Raw genomic sequence first — 21,540 nt, forward strand, 5'->3', positions numbered from 1 at the left:
ATTAACACCATATTCAATTTTGTTATTATTTAAAAACACTCCAAATTTAATTTCCTTAATGGATAAAGGGGCAAACTGAATCCCCCTAGACTGTAGCCAAGCCTGAAAATCAAACCAAAATCTTTGTATTAAATCACATAGAAAGAAAAGATGTTCCAAATCCTCCTCCTCTGTTTCACAAAACACACATTTACCAGTTTCAAATTTAAATTTCTTCTTAAGAAATTCTTTGGTTGGGTAAATTCTATTCAAAATTTTGAACTGTATTTCTTTCGCTTTGAAGGGAATTAGAAAGGAGAGATATTTAGTTCTAATCTTTTTAATTTCTACTGTTTCAAAATCTTTTCATTGAATGACAGGTTTTGTTGTTTTTTTTTTAATCTCACCTCGGGAGAAGTGGGTGGACGGCGTACCCCCGCCCACTACACCCACTACACCCCTGGAGTTGCCCAGTGGAAAATACCACAAGAGGGGGCGTTCATGTGTGCTTTCCATGTCGGCGTTTGGTATTTACCATATAATTTCCATAGCACATGAACGCACCGTAATGTATGGTAGGTGTTGTAAAGCAGGCGGTGATGTAAGGGCGCAGAGCTGTTTCGTCAGCTGCCGGAAAGCAAGCGAAGAAGTGGAAGCGGAATCAGAGTTTCATTGATTGAGGCGCAGGCGGCGGAGCGAGCACGCTGTTCTGTCAGGCGCAGCGAGGGAGAGGTTCATGTTTGGACTCGTGGCTTGTTTTAAAATTTGTGGTGGTCATTATTGAAGTGATGATGGCAGACGAGAAGATCAGTATCGAAAGAGAGATTTCTAACGGCCGGGCGCATCTCTCCGAGCCGGTCGAGAAGAGTCGAGGCGCTTCAGAAACCTCCTGGGAGAAGTTCAAGAGGATCGCGAAAGAGAACTTGCTGGTGATGTTGACGGTGGCTGCGGTTATCGCCGGCGTCTGTATTGGACTCGGAGTGCGGAGCGCAGAGCTCTCCCCAGCTCAGGTGATTTATTTCGGTTTCCCTGGGGAGCTGTTAATCCGCCTGCTGAAGATGATCATCATCCCGCTGGTGGTGTGCAGCCTCGTGTCCGGAGCCGCGAGCATCGACCCGAAAGCTTTAGGGAAACTGGGCGGCTGGGCGATGCTCTTCTTTTTATTCACCACGTTAGTTTCATCGGCAGTTGGTGTGATTATGGCGTTGATCATTCAGCCAGGCTCGTCTGAAGGAGCCAAGCAGAAGATGCCTGGCATTAATGAGAGTATACCCAAGAGGAAGGACGTGGTGGACTCGTTTTTGGACCTAATAAGGTAAGCTTTAATGGGTTTAGTCTGGAACTGGTCACATTACCAGTTACCAAAGGGAACACTTTCAGTCTCAACTTCAAGGTGATCTGCTTTAAACTCCAGGTGCGAGTCAGGATAAATTACATTAGTAAAAATAACCATCATAAAACTCATTTTTAATGTACTGGAGGTCTGTTCAGTGTGTATAAGGGTTCCGGTTCGGGACAGGATCTCGCCGCGTGTCTCTGTAACACCAACACGTGGTTGCATCATCGACCTGGTTTGTAGAAGTGGGCGGCGCATAAAAGTGACGTCACAGCCTGTAACCCTACACTGTAAAGCACATCTCATCTCATTCTCTCTAGCCGCTTTATCCTTCTACAGGGTCGCAGGCAAGCTGGAGCCTATCCCAGCTGACTATGGGCGAAAGCCGGGGTACACCCTGGACAAGTCGCCAGGTCATCACAGGGCTGACACATAGACACAGACAACCATTCACACTCACATTCACACCTACGCTCAATTTAGAGTCACCAGTTAACCTAACCTGCATGTCTTTGGACTGTGGGGGAAACCGGAGCACCCGGAGGAAACCCACGCGGACACGGGGAGAACATGCAAACTCCACACAGAAAGGCCCTCGCCGGCCACGGGGCTCGAACCCGGACCTTCTTGCTGTGAGGCGACAGCGCTAACCACTACACCACCGTGCCGCCCCAATTTAATGTTTATTTATTTAAAACACAAATAAAACCAGATGAATCTCGTGCTTGGAACACTGACATGTTTGTACATGCAGTGAATAAATAATACTGAAGGATTATCACTGGTAAATCCGCCACCTCCGAGCACGAGACTCAACAGAGACCTGGGTGTGTTGCAGTTTCAGTCACAGGACTGGTTTCTCTCAGTCACTGAATAGTTCAAGATTCAAAGATTTTTTTTTTTATTGTCAATTCCAGAGGTGGACAAAGTACCTGACTTCATTACTTAAGTCAAAGTGCAGATCCGGGGCGGCACGGTGGTGTAGTGGTTGGCGCTGTCGCCTCACAGCAAGAAGGTCCGGGTTCGAGCCCCGGGGCCGGCGAGGGCCTTTCTGTGTGGAGTTTGCATGTTCTCCCCGTGTCCACGTGGGTTTCCTCCGGGTGCTCCGGTTTCCCCCACAGTCCAAAGACATGCAGGTTAGGTTAACTGGTGACTCTAAATTGACCGTAGGTGTGAATGTGAGTGTGAATGGTTGTCTGTGTCTATGTGTCAGCCCTGTGATGACCTGGTGACTTGTCCAGGGTGTACCCCGCCTTTCACCCGTAGTCAGCTGGGATAGGCTCCAGCTTGCCTGCGACCCTGTAGAAGGATAAAGCGGCTAGAGATAAAAGTGCAGATCCCACTGGTCAAATGTTACTCCAATACAAGTAGTCGTGGGCGGCATGGTGGTGTAGTGGTTAGCACGGTCGCCTCACAGCAAGAAGGTTCTGGGTTCGAACTCCTTTCTGTGTGGAGTTTGCATGTTCTCCCCGTGTCTGCGTGGGTTTCCTCCACAATCCAAAGACATGTTAATATGGGACGGCCTTGGGCTGAGGTGCCCTTGAGCGAGGCACCGAACTCCCAACTGCTCCCCGGGCGCTGTTATGCCGCTTTTCCACTACAAACGCGGCTGAGTCGTGCCGTGCCGAGTCGAGCTGAGTCGAGCTGAGCGGGGCTATTGAAGTTGCATTTCGACTACAACCGCGCTGAACCGTGCTGGCTGGAAGTGGGTGGACACATTGGGTGGAGTTAGCGAAAGTGGGTGGACGTCATGTGATGTCGTTAAGCAGCGCAAACAGTGACATCAGTGACAGTGGCGGAACAAGTCAGAGCGGGGGCGGGGCAAATGACCGGGCCCTTTATTAAAGCTTATCATAACATCATTTTAGGCTACAAAATGTCCGCAACTGCGGTGTTTACCAATTTCAACACTACCGGATGCAACTATGTTATTTAGTACATCAAGTCCTTCAAACGAACATGTAACTCAGAAACAAAAAACATTAGGATACTGTACATGGCTCATAATAAAACATCAATAGCCTATACTGCGCACATTATTTGAAGGGCATACGAATGAGCGCTCAGAGTGGTGACAGGAAGAGTCAGAAATAAAAGGAGGGCGGTGCAAACCTCACTGAATGCACTGTGTTTACCAATTTCAACACTACGGGGTGCAACTATGTTATTTTGTACATTAAGTCCTTCAAACGAACATGTAACTCAAACAAAAAAACATTAGGCGACATACTGTACATGGCTCATAATAAAACATCAATAGCCTACTGCGCGCATTATTTGAAGGGCATACGGCGAGCCTTGCGCTCCGCGAACTCGTCCACGATGCTCTGACTGATTCAGTGATCTTTTAAGCGGTAGTCTCACGACCCGAATAGTAAACAATAAACATGGAGGACATGGAGTCGTTAGTGTTGCTGGTCTTGGTGCTGTGGCTTGTTGTCACCGACAACGCCAACAGATACTGGCAAGAGCGTATAGATGAGGTGAGGCGCATAAGGCTTCAGAAATTCTCGTAATTCGTAATTATTATTCTTCCGGGTTTGCGGTGTTTACAGATCCCAGCGCGCTCGCGGGGCGTGTGTGGGCATGTGAGGACACGCCTCCTCACCAATCAGTGCACAGGGGAGTGTCTGCTCACGCCTCCAGCCTCAGTCGGCTCGCTTTGGCTCGCTTCAGCCCCACTCCAAAACGGTGCGAGTTTTAGGGGCTAAGCAGGGCTGAAACGAGCTGAGTCGTGCTGGTTTTTGGTAGTCGAAACGCGAGCCGTGTCGGGCTGAAGTGAGCTGAAGCGAGCTGAAGTGAGCTGAAAAAGGGTAGTGGAAAAGGGCCATTAGCATGGCTGCCCACTGCTCTGGGTATGTGTGTGTGTTCACTGCTTCAGATGCAGAGAGGAAATTTCACAAGTGTGTGATGAATAAAGTTGTGTTTTCTTTTTTTCTTTCAAATTTTTACTTAAGTTAAAGTACTGAAGTACTTGCTTTTTAAAATATTTAAGTACATTTTCTGTCAACGCATCGTTGTATTATTGCCACAATGCTTATAAAACCTAACGCCATTACCAAAGACAGAAATGTGAATTCACAAAATGAAGAAACCTTTATTTGCACAGTGAAATTCATCCTCTGCATTTAACCCATCTGAAGCAGTGAACACACGTGTGCGCACACACCCAGAGCAGTGGGCAGCCCAGAGCGCCCGGGGAGCAGTCAGGGGTTCGGTACCTTGCTCAAAGGCACCTCAGCCCAAGGCTGCCCCACGTTAACCTAACTGCATGTCTTTGGACTGTGGGGGAAACCGGAGCACCCGGAGGAAACCCACGCAGACACGGGGAGAACATGCAAACTCCACACAGAGAGGCCCTCGCCGGCTGCTGGGTTCGAACCCGGAACCTTCTTGCTGTGAGGCAACTGTGCTAACCACTACACCACCATGCCGCCCTTAGACGACGGAGACGACACCGGGGATGTAAATAGTACGGTTGTTTTCTCATAAACAAACCAGCGCTGGCGTAGGATTCAGAGGGAGGCGTCCCGCACGTGACATCATGAAAATCAATGTTTCCCGGGAAATCCGAATGCCAAGTTTTTTCAGAGGCGGATGAATTCGCCTCAAATGGCTTGATTTCAACTGAATTTTTCTGGTATTGCGCAAGGTAAAAAAATTATGCAAAATGTGACAGATATTTGACCAAAGTTTAATATAAAATAGGAGAATTGCCTTGATTTTGCTCCTGAATTTACCTGTGATATGCACTTTAACGTTAGCCGTGGACAAGCCGATGGCAACTTAGTGGGAAAATCCATAGAAAGTCATTTGACTAACCAGACTGCATAGCTATTGCAACGTTATCGCTAGCTTTAAAAGCACAGACAACCTCGTTGCAATGTTTGTCTCGGATTAAATGTTTATATACCTCAATATACTTTGTAGGCTGTGATGTGGTTCGGTTTTGGCAAACAAAGCAAACATTTAAAACGAAACGAATCTTTATTCCTTTCAGAAAACTGAAACATGGGTTCGAGGTATGGCCATGGGTGTGCGTGCATTCCCCAGAAGAACCACCTCCATCCATATTCTGCCATCAACTGATTGTGTTCAAATAATGCTGCTGAGAAATCATTGATCTTAGGCCCCGGTCACACTGCCCGAACTTTGCTGGAGCGTTCCTTGAACGGTAGGGAGGGGGGGCTGAATTTTGACAACGCTCGTCACCGCGCACAAAATGGGAAAAAAATCGAAAACACGGGCGTTGGTTTAGCGGTGCACCGCTGAAACCGGTGTTGGTTTAGCGGTAGCGAGCGTTGGTTTAGCGGTGATGCGAGCGTTGGTATAGCGGCGTTCTGCGCATGCGGGCTTTGGCTCGGCGGGGGTAGCTGCTTCAACGCCCGACACCGTTCCAGCAACCCCGTGTCCGCTCGTAAAACGCTTACAACCGCTCCACCGAAGTTTGTGCAACGTTTAATCGCCGCCCGGGCAACGCTGGCGAAGCAGCGGTGGTCCAGCGTTCAAGATTTCTGCGTTGGCCTAGTGGACCCAAGCGTCCACGAACTTGCGTCTAGCGGTGCCACACTTTAACTAGCCGTTGGTGGAGCGGGGGTGAACTTTGCCAGGGCGGAAAATTGCCCCCTTCTCACCGCTCGCAATATTTTGTGCAGCTCAAAACTTTCGGAGCGGTAGGAGGGCCCCTCGAGAAACATCAGCGGTGGCCGAGCGTATACGGCGTTGCTTTAATGGGGGCCAACTTTTGTTAAACGGTGGTGAACGGTTACGAGCGGTGATGAATTTTTTTCACCGCTCCAGGAACGCTCCAGCAAAGTTCGGGCGGTGTGACCGAGCCATTAATTTTATCCAGTCTATGGATGTGATGTGACCCTAGTGATTACTGATAGGCTCTCAGTGTCACCTGCGAAAAAATCAATCATGCTTAAGAAAAGAAAAAAAAAAAACATCCACTTTCAAAGCTGCTTCATAGTAACGAGTAACGAGGACCTTGATAGAAATGTAGTGAAGTAAAAAGTACACTGCAAAAAATGGCCTTTCAAAAATAAGAAATAAAAGATTAAAACAAGGGGCGGCACGGTGGTGTAGTGGTTAGCGCTGTCGCCTCACAGCAAGAAGGTCCGGGTTCGAGCCCCGGGGCCGGCGAGGGCCTTTCTGTGCGGAGTTTGCATGTTCTCCCCGTATCCGCGTGGGTTTCCTCCGGGTGCTCCGGTTTCCCCCACAGTCCAAAGACATGCAGGTTAGGTTAACTGGTGACTCTAAATTGACCGTAGGTGTGAATGTGAGTGTGAATGGTTGTCTGTGGCTATGTGTCAGCCCTGTGATGACCTGGCGACTTGTCCAGGGTGTACCCCGCCTTTCGCCCGTAGTCAGCTGGGATAGGCTCCAGCTTGCCTGCGACCCTGTAGAACAGGATAAAGCGGCTAGAGATAATGAGATGAGACATTGCTTCATATGGCTTCTAATACCAAAAAAAAACAGAATTGAGAAGAAAAAGCTGCCCCAGCTGTTCCTTGGGCTTGCTTCGCTCACTAGGTTCACTTCAACTGAAGGATAATCACTGGGCCCCCCATTGTAAATGCTGCTCCCAGTACATGCACTCTAAAGATGCCAAGACTACTTCAAAGTGGTGTTTGGGCAAGATGCACCAAAGAGCTCTCAACCAGATGAACTGTTATTAAATGAATATTTGGAGAATCCAATCGTTTTAATTGGTTCCTTTTGCTTCTTGCACAGGTCTTAAAATTAGCATGTAATTTTCCTTTGCCCTTTCAGAAACATCTTCCCCTCCAACTTGGTGGCTGCTGCTTTTCAGTCGGTGAGACACTCTCTCTCTCTCTCTCTCTCTCTCTCTCTCTCTCACACACATACACACAGAGACTTACACACTCCTTCAGCCTGAAAAAAGAATAGAAACTCTGCATCCCCCCCATCAATTAGCTATTTTGCTCATTTGATGTCTCCCTTTTCCCCCCAGTATGCTACTGATTATAACTTTGTGAAACCCAACAAGACTGATTCCAACATCACTTTGGAAAAGGTAATCTCTAGTTTTAAAAATCTAAACATGTAAACTGTTTGTAGGACATGTAGCTGATGTGTGCACTTGTGTGTAGGTTCCATTTGGTACAGATGTGAACGGCATGAACATTCTGGGTCTAATTGTGTTTGCTATGGCGTTTGGTGTGGCCTTGAGGAGACTGGGCAAGGACGGGGAGATCCTAATTAAGTTTTTTAACTCCTTCAATGAGGCTACTATGATACTCGTATCCTGGATCATGTGGTAAATAAATCAACCTGATTTTTTTGTTACTTATTCCATGAAAGTGCATATCTGTATTAGGGATGTTAACCGATGACCGTTTGACTGGTAGTTGACCGAATCAACGTCAACCGGTTAATTTTTTTTTTTTTGGTTGTCGGTTTAAAAAAAAAAAAATCAATCGTTTTGAAGCTGCCGATTTTGGAGCGGAGGACTTGGAATTCCATGTTGTAAACGCTTGGGGCATGCCATGCGGTGTAAGGACGACAGCTGACAAATCAGAAACACCCATTCAGTCATGTCCCGCCCCAGTTAAAGACAGCTGACAAATCAGAAACACCCATTCAGTCATGTCCCGCCCTCCCGCTGCCACTCTGCGAAAGTGTAGACGCAGGCTTTTTAGCTTACAAATTACTATTCTGTTTTTTTTTTTTTTAATTATTATTAGAAGGCACATGGAGTTTAGTCCTGCCTTGGCCAGTGCATTCTGAAAGTATGTTTCGGTCTGTAGCCAACAATTCATGTTATTGCAGATCATATCTCTCCACACAAACTAAAGGCGCAGATGCCGACTTTTTTTTTTTGAATCGTGCAGATCCGTTTTTTTTGGGGGGGGGGGTGTTGGAGTGTCTGAATGTAATTTCAAGGTGGATTCTGTATTAAAATAACTAAATAGGTGGGTGCCATTGCAGTCCATGAGGCGTGGGGGGTGTGGGAGGAAGGCAGTGGATCGGGGGGCTGCGCGCGTTTGCGCGGAAGCTGCGCACATTAAATTTTGCGCGGCTTCGGCGCGGGCATGCGCGGCTTTCTGATTTGCCGTTTTCTTCTCGTGCTTGTACTTCCTGTGTTTCGTGGACTGTGGCGGCATTTGCTTATATGCAGAATTTGCTTTGATGAAGTTGTGGTCAGACGCTCCAACGCCCCCCCTTGGGAAAGGAAGGTCGGATCTGCGCGATTCAGCCGTGGAGAGGGCGGCATCCGCCAAAAGGCGCGCCGTTTACATCCCTGTAATAATTCCAATTCTAGAATTTTAAACTCGCAGGTTAACCGACTTTAACAGGCTAATGAGGCTCGGTGGTCGGTCAAGATTTTTTTTTTTTAGTTTTCGCCATCCCTAATCTATATTCTTATCAACACTATTAGTTCACATAATGTTAATTTTGGTTTTCTGAAGAATTGTAGTTATTTGTATTCTGAATTGAGTTGATGTTCTGCAGGTATGCCCCGCTGGGTATCATGTTCCTGGTCGCTGCTAAGATTGTTGAGATGGAGGATGTAGGGACACTATTTGCCAGCTTGGGAAAGTATATTGCCTGCTGTATGGTTGGTCATGCGGTGCATGGTCTGCTCATCCTGCCACTAATTTACTTTGTGATCACACGGAAGAACCCCTACACTTTTATCATGGGCACGATTACTGCTTTGGCAACTGCTTTTGGAACCTCGTCCAGGTAAGAAATCGAGGAGCATTTGGCCTAAACCAGCATCCTTTTTTTTTTGAATGGCAATAGAACAAACTTTCGGCACAAGATAATGATGAGCAACTCCACATACTAGGGCTGGAGTGATACTTTTATTTTTTTTTAATTGACTCAGGTGTTTTTCTTTCAAGGTAAAAATACGTACGATGTTCAAATCAACTTTGTAAATTCCACAGGCCCAGAATTTTTAGTCAAATTAATACGATAGATAGAATAGTGCCTTGGTGAATCTGTTTCTGACAACTCACCATTTAACATTTTACCTACAATGAGCACGGCACAAATGTCAAGGTTTGTTGGTACCATTTCAGTTTACTGTGGAGCTCTTTTCAAAATATGTCCTCATTAGTGGAAAAAGAAGAAAAATCTCCTGCGTTAAAAGTATAAAAGGCCCTTATTAGACACTGGCTACTACATGCCTATGAGTTTCGACAACAAAAAGTCTTTATCAGTGCGTGTACACATTTAACAGGTAAAGAGAAAGGTGAGAGAGCAGTCACATGACTTGGTCCCTACCATACAAGAGGTACAAATTAAGAGCTCATGCTCAAAAACTCTCAAATGACCCATTATACAGAGAACAGTGAGAACGAGTAGAATGTGAAAAGACAAATAGTTACCCGAATGACGTATACAAGGATAACAGTGGCAAAACACTGTACAGAGAACGATCTTTTTATAAAATTACTCCTTTGCGCATGCACACGAGACACATGAGATGAATCCATTCACTCACACGCATGCACCCTTTTTATCTGCGTATCATACAAAGTAGAAAACATTAAATCTATAGAAAAGGGGGGAAAAAGGACTTCGTGCATGTATGTTTGATTGCATTCATCTCTTCTGGCTCTTGTTTTTGGCATGCGCACCTGTGACTGCGTGACATGTGGTGTAAGGGCCAGGTAAGCAATAATTTAAGTTAAAAATGAATGACGATAATTTAAGAACCAGGGATGAGAATTTTCCGCCGATTGGCGGATTTCCGACTTTTTCAGACCAAAATGATCGTTTTTGAGATCGATGTAAATCCGTTGAGAAATTTTTTTTTTGGGGGGGGGGGCGTATGATTAACGATCTGTGGTCACCTTATAACGCAGACATCCCAAGTCTCCCGGAAGTTCCGGGAGCCTCCTGCATATTGATAGAAGCGAGCAAGGGTGTGCGCGCGCAACATTAAGGTCTGCATGTGCGCGCGCGAGGGGGTGCGCGAGGGAGACTGTGTGCAGTGTTGCCAGATACTGCTGACGTTTTCCAGCCCAAAATATGTTCAAAACCCGCCAAAATGCACTTAAAACCACCCAATCTGGCAACACTGCTTGTGTGCCTGTTCATGTAGTGCATGCCAGACAAAGAGCATCTTGATTGGGTTACTCAGCAAAATAAGCTAATCAGCTTTCAGTGTGGGCGGGCTTTTATCTCTTTTCTCGAGGACCGGAGTTTTCAGTTCAGTTGAGTCAGTGCAGCCGACAGGATCGGCATGGCAGAGAGAGAGAGAGAGAGAGCGCACGCCCCAAAAAATATATATCAATTACATGTCATATATAAGTGTGTATCTTTTATAAATGAGGTTAGCTTATCTAATGTAGCATGTTGGGGAGAATCATAGTATCATATCTATATTTCTGATGAAATTTTAAGTATGATACCGTGTATAACTCTCCTACTTATTGCTCATTTCATGGGGGGGAATTGCTGGCATGTGCCGCGCGGGAGCGTCTGCCCAAACTTTTTAGGCCGAGATGAACTTATAGTTTTTGATTTAAAAAAAATTTCCAATATGTAATGCCCATTGTACATGCCTGTTCTTTAATTCAAACTCACCATCTCGATCTTCACATTGACCATATGGTATCTGTATTACATTACACAACATCCTGTCCAGATAAAATCTAGTTAGTTCACACAACAGTTGAAAGGGAAGTGATGAGTGATGTTGAATGTTGCCTGCTTAATATGCAAGAGCTCCTGCTACCATGATAACATCAGAAGAAAGCTTAAGAGAATTGTATGATAGAACTTTTTTCTGGTTTGCACTTCCTTTTAAAGGATTAGAGTATTCAACAGGGCTTTGAACCGGTTCAAGGAACGAAAACGAAAACCGGGAACTTTTTCTATTTCACATGGAACAGAAACGAAACCAGAAACTTTATTATTTTTTATGTTCCGGAACAGAAACGCTTATTAAAAATAATGGTAACCGGTTAATACCGGTTTTTATTTCGTTCCTCAAAGTTTCCGTAGCCTACAAATAAAAAAGCCATTCTTCTCCTGCGCAAGTTTCTATGACCCTCTGGGGTTCACTTCCTGTGTGACGTTCGCTGACTGAATGGAGAGAGCGGGAAGGTGGACTCCACGTGATAATAAGTGAGTGAGTGTACTGAGTGTCTGAGCAAAGAAGAGCCTGAACGTTGCAACCTCCCTATTGGCTGTTTATTGGCTGTTTGTAAAAATGTATCAATTGTTGCCCTTCCCACGGGAATCATCGCGGGCTCGAGAGACGAGACCTGACGAGTTAGTTCGTTGGTAGCAGAACAAAATGTCTGGACACAAATCGGGTTTTCAGAAAAGGAAAGAAAATAAACGGAGGGTCGAAAATACAAAAAAGGAGGCAGAAAATGCAAAACGAGTTTTAAGGTAGGACAAATGGTTACTTTTCTGAGGCGGCTCGCCGTGGCTGCCTGCAGGCTTATTTATTATAGCCCATTTAGTTAAAATAGTTGATATAAAATGTTTATAGTTATGTGATGGTTGTCCTGATTTAGACTGGTGTTTTTTTTTTTTTTGTTTTGTTTTTGGGGGGGGGGGTTGCGCGATGTTGCACCCGGGTCCAGATTAGGGCAGAACCGGCCCTGGCTACATTTCAGGTGTAGTTTGTTTTATGAATGTATGTACTTGCATAGATGTGTACTTGGTCTTCCAATATGGCGCCTAACAAAATCTCGCGGCGCGGTGACGTCATGCGGTAGCCCTCTATAGGGCCTGACTAGCCTTTGGTAACACACTAAACGAATTCTCTTTCATTTTTGGCACTTTTTCTGTTTGTGTAGATGGGAAGACATACTGAGAATCCAAATCACCAACATTTGAAATAATAATTGTTTTGAATTATTTCTTGTCTTATTTAATGAAGGTTGTAATAGAATTAGCCTACATTTGGCTTAAGCTGGATGAGACAGAGACATAATTTTATAGCCATTTGTTAAACAGCTGACAGGGAACGTAATTAACCGTTCCGGGAACGAAATTTTTTTGTTCTAACCGGTTCGGGAACGTCTGTTTAATGGTGGAACCCAAAACCAGAAACGTTAAAATTCCGTTTCTGTTCGGAACGAACCAATAGGAAAAAAATTCTGGTTCAAAGCCCTGGTATTCAAAGACATGAATAGCTAAAATGCAGAAATATAATACTGTCGAGCTTGTTTATATTAAAAGGTGCATTGATTTTTTTGAAATCATCAAATGTGAATTGATTAAAAACAAGTCTCTTGTACCATATTAATCATTTTCACCTGGGAGTCCACCAAGAAGGGGAATTTATTTCCAAATAAATTGCAAATTTTTGCTGATAAAATTAATGGTTTGGGGTTAAAAAAAAAAAAGCCAAAAATCATTAGCCCCATGGGCCCGGCCCCGCCCCGTTTTTTTCAGACTTTTAAAATATTTTTCATTCTCATCCCTGAAGAACATAGAGTTCCATGTTCTAAATCTTACGATGTGACATCACTGACTGTGTATACCTTAGTTTCGAGTCAGAACATGGTGGAAGCAGCACAGTCTTTTGACCGTGCGCCAGACTTTGTGATTTACCTTGTTGTTTTTAAGTAAACATTTTAGAAAGACAAGGGAAGTTGTCATGTCTCGTCGCTCGCGTGGAAAAAGTGTTTTTTCGACTGACTCTAGAAATGGTACAGTAACCAGGAAGAGCTTACGGAATGCCATTACATGCGGCTATAGTCTGAAATACTTTTGCTGTCGAAACCTGTTGGCATGCAATTAAGAAAGAATGAAAGAAACCACACCTTTATTCATCACACGCTTGTGAAATTCCTCTGCATTTAACCCATCTGAAGCGGTGAACACACACATGCGCGCACACACGTGAGCAACGAGCGCACACACACCTATCCAGAGCAGTGATTAGTGTCTAATAAAGGCTTTTTATTCTCTTTCTGGGAATGCCTCAGGGTTGTTTTTTTTTTCTTCCTTCTTCCTTTTCAGAGACAATTGGAGGCCCAATCTGATCTTTGTTTATATCAGCGAGAGCTTTTTTTTTAATTTTATGTGTTTAGTTGCTTATTATTATTATTATTATTATTATGGCATCTAGAATTCTGGATTTAAATTTAAGAGCAACAACATCTCCATCCAGATTCATTTGGATTTAGTTTTATTTATATTTATTTAGATTCATAGCAGGTTTAATGGATGTAATGCTTTAAAGTGATTTTCGGAATTGGGAGTGTTTGTGTAATTTATTCAAAAATTGGGTAGTGCCTCACCTCAGTTGTGTGTTTTAGTTCTGCAACACTGCCTTTGATGATGAAGTGTGTGGAGGAGAACAACGGTGTATCAAAGCATATCAGTCGCTTCATCCTACCTATTGGTGCCACGGTCAACATGGACGGAGCCGCTTGCTTCCAGTGTGTGGCTGCTGTCTTTATTGCACAATTAAATGACATTCCACTCAACTTTGCCCAGATTATCACCATACTGTGAGTGCAGACATTAAATTCCAATTACTCAGAGTCCAAATGGATAATACAAGTTATAAATCAGCACAAGCTGTTTTTCCACATTGTCCGTTAACTGTTTCAGGGTGACGGCCACAGCTTCAAGTGTGGGGGCTGCAGGGATCCCTGCTGGAGGTGTGCTAACGCTGGCTATCATCCTGGAGGCAGTGGGATTGCCCACTAAAGACCTCTCTTTCATCTTGGCTGTAGACTGGCTTGTGTGAGTAAAATATATACATTTGGAATCTAAGGTGGTGTTTACATTAGACCGTATCCGTCTCGTTTTCGTCGCGGATGCACTGTCCGTTCACATTAAAACGCCGGGAAACGACTCCACAGGCGGAACAACTTGAATCCGCCAGGGCCCACGTATTCAACCCAGTTCGAATCTGATCCGGTGCTGTGTAAACATTGAGGAACGAGGAAACGCAGTGCTGAGCTCTAGCTGACGTCGTCATTGGACAACGTCACTGTGACATCCACCTTCCTGATTCGCTGGCGTTGGGATCACACACAAAGCGGCTCAGTCCCGAATCACTGCTCGTGCGCTTCACTCGCGCGCTCTGTGAGCTACACAGGGCCGGAGTGCGCACCCTCCAGAGGGCACTCGCTGTTTTGGGCGGAGTGATTTGGAGCGCAGGAGGAAGCGCTGAGCCGCACTGAGGTTTATTTACACACTTGAACTTATTTACCTCCTTCAGGCGCTTAAACTCAGTGAGAACATGAACATCACAGCCAGGTGTGTTTATCTGCTGGAGAAGGTGTTCGCTTGCCATCCTTCCACTTGCAAGTGGTGAGTGACTTGCGCATGCCCGATATGCACTGGGATCATGTGACGTGCCGTCTAATTAGTCATGTGATTAGCGTATCCATGTATTGGCGTTGCTGTGTGCACGCGAATCGTGTATTGGCGTTGCTGTGTGCACTGATACGGTCTAATGTAAACACCACCTAACCCTCTGTGGTCTGAGGGTATTTTCTGACACTAATGATTTTAGCATGCTCTGATTTTGTCAATTTCAACAAATCCTAGCAGTATTTTCAAAGTCATATGACTTTTTTTGTATTCAGCACAAGTTCAGCTACAATGGTGTCTATGTAGTATGTATGTCATGATTATACTTTAAAAAAAAAAAAATAGGTAAAAGATGATGTAAAAAGCGGTTTTAGAACTGTGTTGGAATGTGTGTAAAAACATGACCTTACCCATTGTGACGAACCGTTTTGGTCACTTGAGGTGACTTCTGTTCAGTCTTAGGAATGGATCAAGCACCAAAACTTAAATCTGAGCCACTGATTTGGACAATTAACTGGCCATGAAAAATGTATGTCCTATTGTTCTGGGTTAAAGGGTTGGCAGTGGGAGGGGTATTCAATGAGCAGAGTAAAAAAATTCCATTCACTGAGAAGAGTGAAAACCCCTCCCACTGACAACTCTTAATCCCGTCAGGCCAAGTGATCAAAACGGTTCGTCACAATGGGTTAGGTCATGTTTTTTTCACACATTGCAACACAGTTCTAAAACTGCTTTTTACAGCATCTTCATTTATCTGGTATTTGACTTTATTCAGTGTGTCTTAAAATTAACTCTTGTACGATTTTACTCAGCCCTGTGATGACCTGGCGACTTGTCCAGGGTGTACCCCGCCTTTCGCCCGTAGTCAGCTGGAATAGGCTCCAGCTTGCCTGCGACCCTGTAGAACAGGATAAAGCGGCTAGAGATAATGAGATGAGAGACTATTTTACTCCGTTCAGAGCCACAACCAACTCTGTTACACAATTGCTCTGTAATTTTGCTCCAACTCCAAATTTTACTCTCTAAACTCAAAATAGAGCAAAATGAACTATTTTTGAGGAAAATACTTTTAATTCTGGAAAAATTGCTCAGTCATTTTTCCTGTGTATGCACTACAGCGCACACATCAACCGATCTGCTCATCAGAAATAGAATAAATATTTACACTTACTTGAGTTGATCTTCGGCTGGATCAAGTCAAAGTAAAAATAAATAAATAAAAAAAGGTCCGTTCATCATCAGTGTCGCAGTTCTCAAGATTTAATTGAATCGCTGTCCTGAATCATGAATTTAATCATAAATTGATTCACTGTCCTGAAATTGAATCGGTGTCCTGAATCATCCGAAGCGCATAAAATCCGTGTGCCATCTCGCAACAAGTTTTACCTCCAAATAACCTAAACTGTGTCGGACAGGTTTTATCCTGTTTACGATGGGCATTCTCACAGCGAAAGAGAAGCCAATCAAAACCAAAAGAGTGAAAGTGATTATGCACATGGTAATGGCATGATAGTCTTTTACAGTGCCTTGCAAAAGTATTCATACCCCTTGAACTTTTTTCACATTTTTCCACCTTGCAACCACGAACTTAAGTTTTTTTTATTGAGATTTTATGTGATAGACCAACACAGAGTAGCACATAATTGTGAAGTGAAACGAAAATTATGAATGGTCTTCAAAATTTTAAACAAATAAAAATCTGGGCGGCATGGTGGTGTAGTGGTTAGCGCTGTCGCCTCACAGCAAGAAGGTCCTGGGTTCAAGCCCCGGGGCCGGCGAGGGCCTTTCTGTGTGGAGTTTGCATGTTCTCCCCGTGTCCGTGTGGGTTTCCTCCGGGTGCTCCGGTTTCCCCCACAGTCCAAAGACATGCAGGTTAGGTTAACTGGTGACTCTAAATTGAGCGTAGGTGTGAGTGTGAATGGTTGTCTGTGTCTATGTGTCAGCCCTGTGATGACCTGGCGACTTGTCCAGGGTGTACCCCGCCTTTCGCCCGTAGTCAGCTGGGATAGGCTCCAGCTTGCCTGCGACCCTGTAGAAGGATAAAGCGGCTTGAGATAATGAGATGAGAAATAAAAATCTGAAAAATGTGGTGTGCATTAGTATTCAGCCCCCTGTACTCTGATACCTCTAAATACAATCCAGTGCAATCAATTGCCTTCAGAAGTCATCTAATTAGTGAATAGAGTCCTACTGTGTGTAATTTACTCTCAGCATAAATACACTTGTTCTGTGAAGGCCTCAGTGGTTTGTTAGAGAACACTGAAGAACAAACAGCATCATGAAGACCAAAGAACTCACCAGACAGGTCAGGGATAAAGTTCTGGAGAAGTTTAAAGCAGGGTTAGGTTATAAAAAAATATCCCAAGCCCTGAACATCTCAAGAAGCACTGTTCAATCCATCATTCAAAAATGGAAAAAGTATGGCACAACTGCAAACCTACCAAGACATGGCCATCCACCTAAACTGACAGAGCGAGCAAGGAGAGCACTGGTCAGAGAAGCAGCCGAGAGGCCCGTGATCACTCTGGAGGAGCTGCAGAAATCAACAGCTCAGGTGGGAGAATCTGTGCACAGGACAACTATAAGTCATACACTCCACAAATCTGGCCTTTTTGGAAGAGTGGCAAGAAGAAAGCCATTGTTGAAAGACAGGCATAAGAAGCCATGTAGGGGACACAGCAAACATGTGGAAGAAGGTGCTTTGGTCAGATGAGACCAAAGCTGAACTTTTTGGCCTAAATGCAAAGCGCTATGTGTAGCGGAAAACTAACACTGCTCATCACCCTGCACACACCATCCCCACTGTGAAACATGGTGGCAGCATCATGCTATGGGGATGCTTTTCTTCAGCAGGGACAGGGAAGCTGGTCAGAGTTGATGGGAAGATGGATGGAGCTAAATACAGGGCAATCCTGGAAGAAAACCTGTTGGAGGCTGCAAAAGACTTGAAACTGGGAAGGAGATTCACCTTCCGGCAAGACAATCACCCTAAACATACAGCCAGAGCTACAATGGAATGGTTTAGATCAAAGAATATTCATGTGTTAGAATGGCCCAGTCAAAGTCCAGACCTAAATCCCATTGAGCATCTGTGGCAAGACTTGAAAATTGCTGTTCACAGACGCTCTCCATCCAATCTGGCTGAGCTTGAGCTATTTTGCAAAGAAGAATGGACAAAAATTTCAGTGTCTAGATGTGCAAAGCTGGTAGAGACATACCACAAAAGACTTGCAGCTGTAATTGCAGCAAAAGGTGGCTCTACAAAGTATTGACGCAGGGGGGCTGAATACTAATGCACATCACATTTTTCAGATTTTTATTTGTTTAAAATTTTGAAGACCATTTATCATTTTCGTTTCACTTCACAATTATGTGCTACTCTGTGTTGGTCTATCACACAAACTCTCAATAAAAAACTTTTAAGTTTGTGGTTGTAAGGTGGAAAAATGTGAAAAAGTTCAAGGGGTATGAATACTTTTTCAAGGCACTGTAGATTCCAAATCATGCTGAATTATCAGCAAGTATGATACAAGAGAATTTTAAATACCTCTCATGCAGCGTTCAAATCTATCAAAAGGTCTGTTTTGCAAACCAGTTTTCTGGATTTTTTAGATGAGTGAATTTTCAGATTTTTATATTTTTGAATGTAAGGTCAGAGTTTTTGATTTGAGATGCAGCCCATGACAACCATCCTGACAGTGGCGGAAAGTTTTAAGACACTAAGCTGTTTTTCATCTAGTGAATGTTTTCAAATCCTCTGGATGTACATAAGATATGCAGCAAGTGCGTGAATAATGCCACTCCTGTTGCCACTGCATCTGCATGTGCACACAAATTCATCCAATTGACTAGTCAATCAATGCATGGAATATTCCTTCAGTTTTTAGTCAGTTATATTACACATACATACAGTGGTGCTTGAAAGTTTGTGAACCCTTTAGAATTTTCTATATTTCTGCATAAATATGACCTAAAACATCATCAGATTTTCACACAAGTCCTAAAAGTAGATAAAGAGAACCCAGTTAAACAAATGAGACAAAAATATTATACTTGGTCATTTATTTATTGAGGAAAATGATCCAATATTACATATCTGTGAGTGGCAAAAGTATGTGAACCTTTGCTTTCAGTATCTGGTGTGACCCCCTTGTGCAGCAATAACTGCAACTAAACGTTTCCGGTAACAGTTGATCAGTCCTGCACACCGGCTTGGAGGAATTTTAGCCCGTTCCTCCGTACAGAACAGCTTCAACTCTGGGATGTTGGTGGGTTTCCTCACATGAACTGCTCGCTTCAGGTCCTTCCACAACATTTCAATTGGGTTAAGGTCAGGACTTCGACTTGGCCATTCCAAAACATTAACTTTATTCTTCTTTAACCATTCTTTGGTAGAACAACTTGTGTGCTTAGGGTCGTTGTCTTACTGCATGACCCACCTTCTCTTGAGATTCAGTTCATGGACAGATGTCCTGACATTTTCCTTTAGAATTCGCTGGTATAATTCAGAATTCATTGTTCCATCAATGATGGCAAGCCGTCCTGGCCCAGATGCAGCAAAACAGGCCCAAACCATGATCTCCATCCAATCTGGCTGAGCTTGAGCTATTTTGCAAAGAAGAATGGACAAACATTTCAGTGTCTAGATGTGCAAAGCTGGTAGAGACATACCACAAAAGACTTGCCGCTGTAATTGCAGCAAAAGGTGGCTCTACAAAGTATTGACACAGGGGGGCTGAATACTAATGCACATCACATTTTTCACATTTTTATTTGTTTAAAATTTTGAAGACCATTTATCATTTTCGTTTCACTTCACAATTATGTGCTACTCTGTGTTGGTCTATCACATAAAATCTCAATAAAAAACTTTAAGTTTGTGGTGGAAAAATGTGAAAGTTCAAGGGGTATGAATACTTTTTTCAAGGTACTGTATGAATGTGTAATTGCATGCTTAGCTCTCCGACTCTGGTGTGACTGAGTAAGGTTACAAGTTTTATGTTTCATCTAATTTAGGTAATTTAAAAAATATATTATTTCTCAGTGGGCACATAGGAAAGTATAAAGTTTGTCAATGTGTTTATCATGCTTGTATGATTTAAAAACTCAGATATTTATCTAAATACATGACCTACTCATTCTAAACCTGCTGAGCTTCACCGGCAAAGCTTTTGACCCCAGAGGGCCAAAGACGTGTTAGAAGAATTTATGAAATAAAAGTGCACTTGTGATTCCAAAAAAAAAAAAAAGGGATCAAATAGGATGTGGTTATGTAAAGGTGTGTGCAATAATGAAGCATATGTTTATGTGGAATAACTTCTCTTTTTCTCCACATTACCACTTTTAGAGATCGCACCTGCACAGTCATCAATGTCGAGGGTGATGCTTTTGGGGCAGGGCTGCTGCAGCACTTGACTGATCGCACGAGCAAGAATGTGGAGGTCGAGCTGAGTGAAGTACATTTGGAAGAAGCTGAGTGTCCAGTGAAACTGAAGTACCCTCCTCTCCTTGAGGAACATGCTGAATCAAAATTCCCTGGTTCTCTGACCTCTGAAAAGCATTATATATAATGTAGACTCACACACAACGTGATTTATTCTTGCATCTCTTTCAACCTGTGCTGTAAGGCAGGGGTCTTCAGTCTTCTCCACAACGGGCTAATGTGGCTATACGGGAGGTTTTCATTCCAACCAAGCAGGAGCCTTGATTTCAGTTAATCTCCAACCAACTATACATATGTACGCCCTATTTAGCTGGAATGAAGCCTGTAGCCATATCAGCCCTTGGTCGTTAAGATGAAAGACCCCTCCTAGAAGGGAAAAGGGTAGGATTTTATTTAAAAAAAAAAATCAGAATAGATAATTTCACAATGCATCTTTCCGTTCTTGTGTACCTGGGAAATGAGTCTGAACTGTACTATATATGAAGAGATACCAGAAGAGGACTTTTAAACAGGATGCCATTTCCAAAAGGATTTTTTTCATTGTTGGGTTGTTCTATTGTCAAAATTATTTATTTTTCTTATTGGGAGTGAATTTTCTTCAGATTACTAACACCTTCTGTGCGCTTCGGCAGCGCATTGATACGGAGCTCAGATATCAATGTGCTGCCGAAGCGCGCAGAAGGTGTTAGTACGCCTGTCATTATAGTGCGGACTTTCCATAGCATAGAAAATCGCTACGTTTCAATTTGTGTAACTGAACTTGTTTCATATCACTGGTCATATAAACCTATGTAAACAGGAAAAACGCGGAAGAGTTTGGTCGCATCTAACTACAGCCCCAAAAAATACTGTTGGCCATACTGAGCCTAGCTACATTGCTAACAGGAGTGACAGCGCGTCTGACTGCGTCTGACTGACTGGGAGGTCGCGCAAAGCTCGGATAGGTACGGAGCAGCTCGTCTCAATTCAGAGAAGAGCATATTTCATTATGGAAGTACGGTGGACTGTTCCTTTAAATCCTTTTCCAATCTGATGCAGTGAGTTATTTTCTCAAGAGGTTTTGAATTAACAGTTTTTCACCAAAGGTGAGGTGGATTTCGGTGAATAATATCTGAGATGATAAGGTTATTATTCACCAGCCTGAGGTGGATAATTTTTTAGTATAAATACACTGGCATATATCCTCATCTCATTATCTGTAGCCGCTTTATCCTGTTCTACAGGGTCGCAGGCAAGCTGGAGCCTATCCCAGCTGACTACGGGCGAAAGGCGGGGTACACCCTGGACAAGTCGCCAGGTCATCACAGGGCTGACACATAGACACAGACAACCATTCACACTCACATTCACACCTACGGTCAATTTAGAGTCACCAGTTAACCTAACCTGCATGTCTTTGGACTGTGGGGGAAACCGGAGCACCCGGAGGAAACCCACACGGACACGGGGAGAACATGCAAACTCCGCACAGAAAGGCCCTCGCCGGCCACGGGGCTCGAACCCGGACCTT

The 21,540-nt window shown here is 44.0% G+C and overlaps 1 protein-coding gene across 1 annotated transcript; it reads left to right on the plus strand.

Moving 5' to 3' along the window:
* The first annotated feature begins 504 nt into the window (after positions 1-504).
* On the plus strand, positions 505-21,290 carry slc1a5 (solute carrier family 1 member 5). The gene is made up of 8 exons (XM_060943219.1): positions 505-1,294; positions 7,091-7,133; positions 7,293-7,355; positions 7,432-7,598; positions 8,795-9,028; positions 13,579-13,773; positions 13,877-14,011; positions 19,935-21,290. Exons 1-8 carry the CDS (start codon positions 768-770, stop codon positions 20,155-20,157), a joined length of 1,587 nt encoding a protein of 528 aa, XP_060799202.1. The 5' UTR covers positions 505-767; the 3' UTR covers positions 20,158-21,290.
* The last annotated feature ends 250 nt before the right edge of the window (positions 21,291-21,540 follow it).

Source organism: Neoarius graeffei, chromosome 16 (assembly GCF_027579695.1).
Source record: "Neoarius graeffei isolate fNeoGra1 chromosome 16, fNeoGra1.pri, whole genome shotgun sequence".
In the NCBI taxonomy this organism is placed as follows: Eukaryota; Metazoa; Chordata; class Actinopteri; order Siluriformes; family Ariidae; genus Neoarius; species Neoarius graeffei.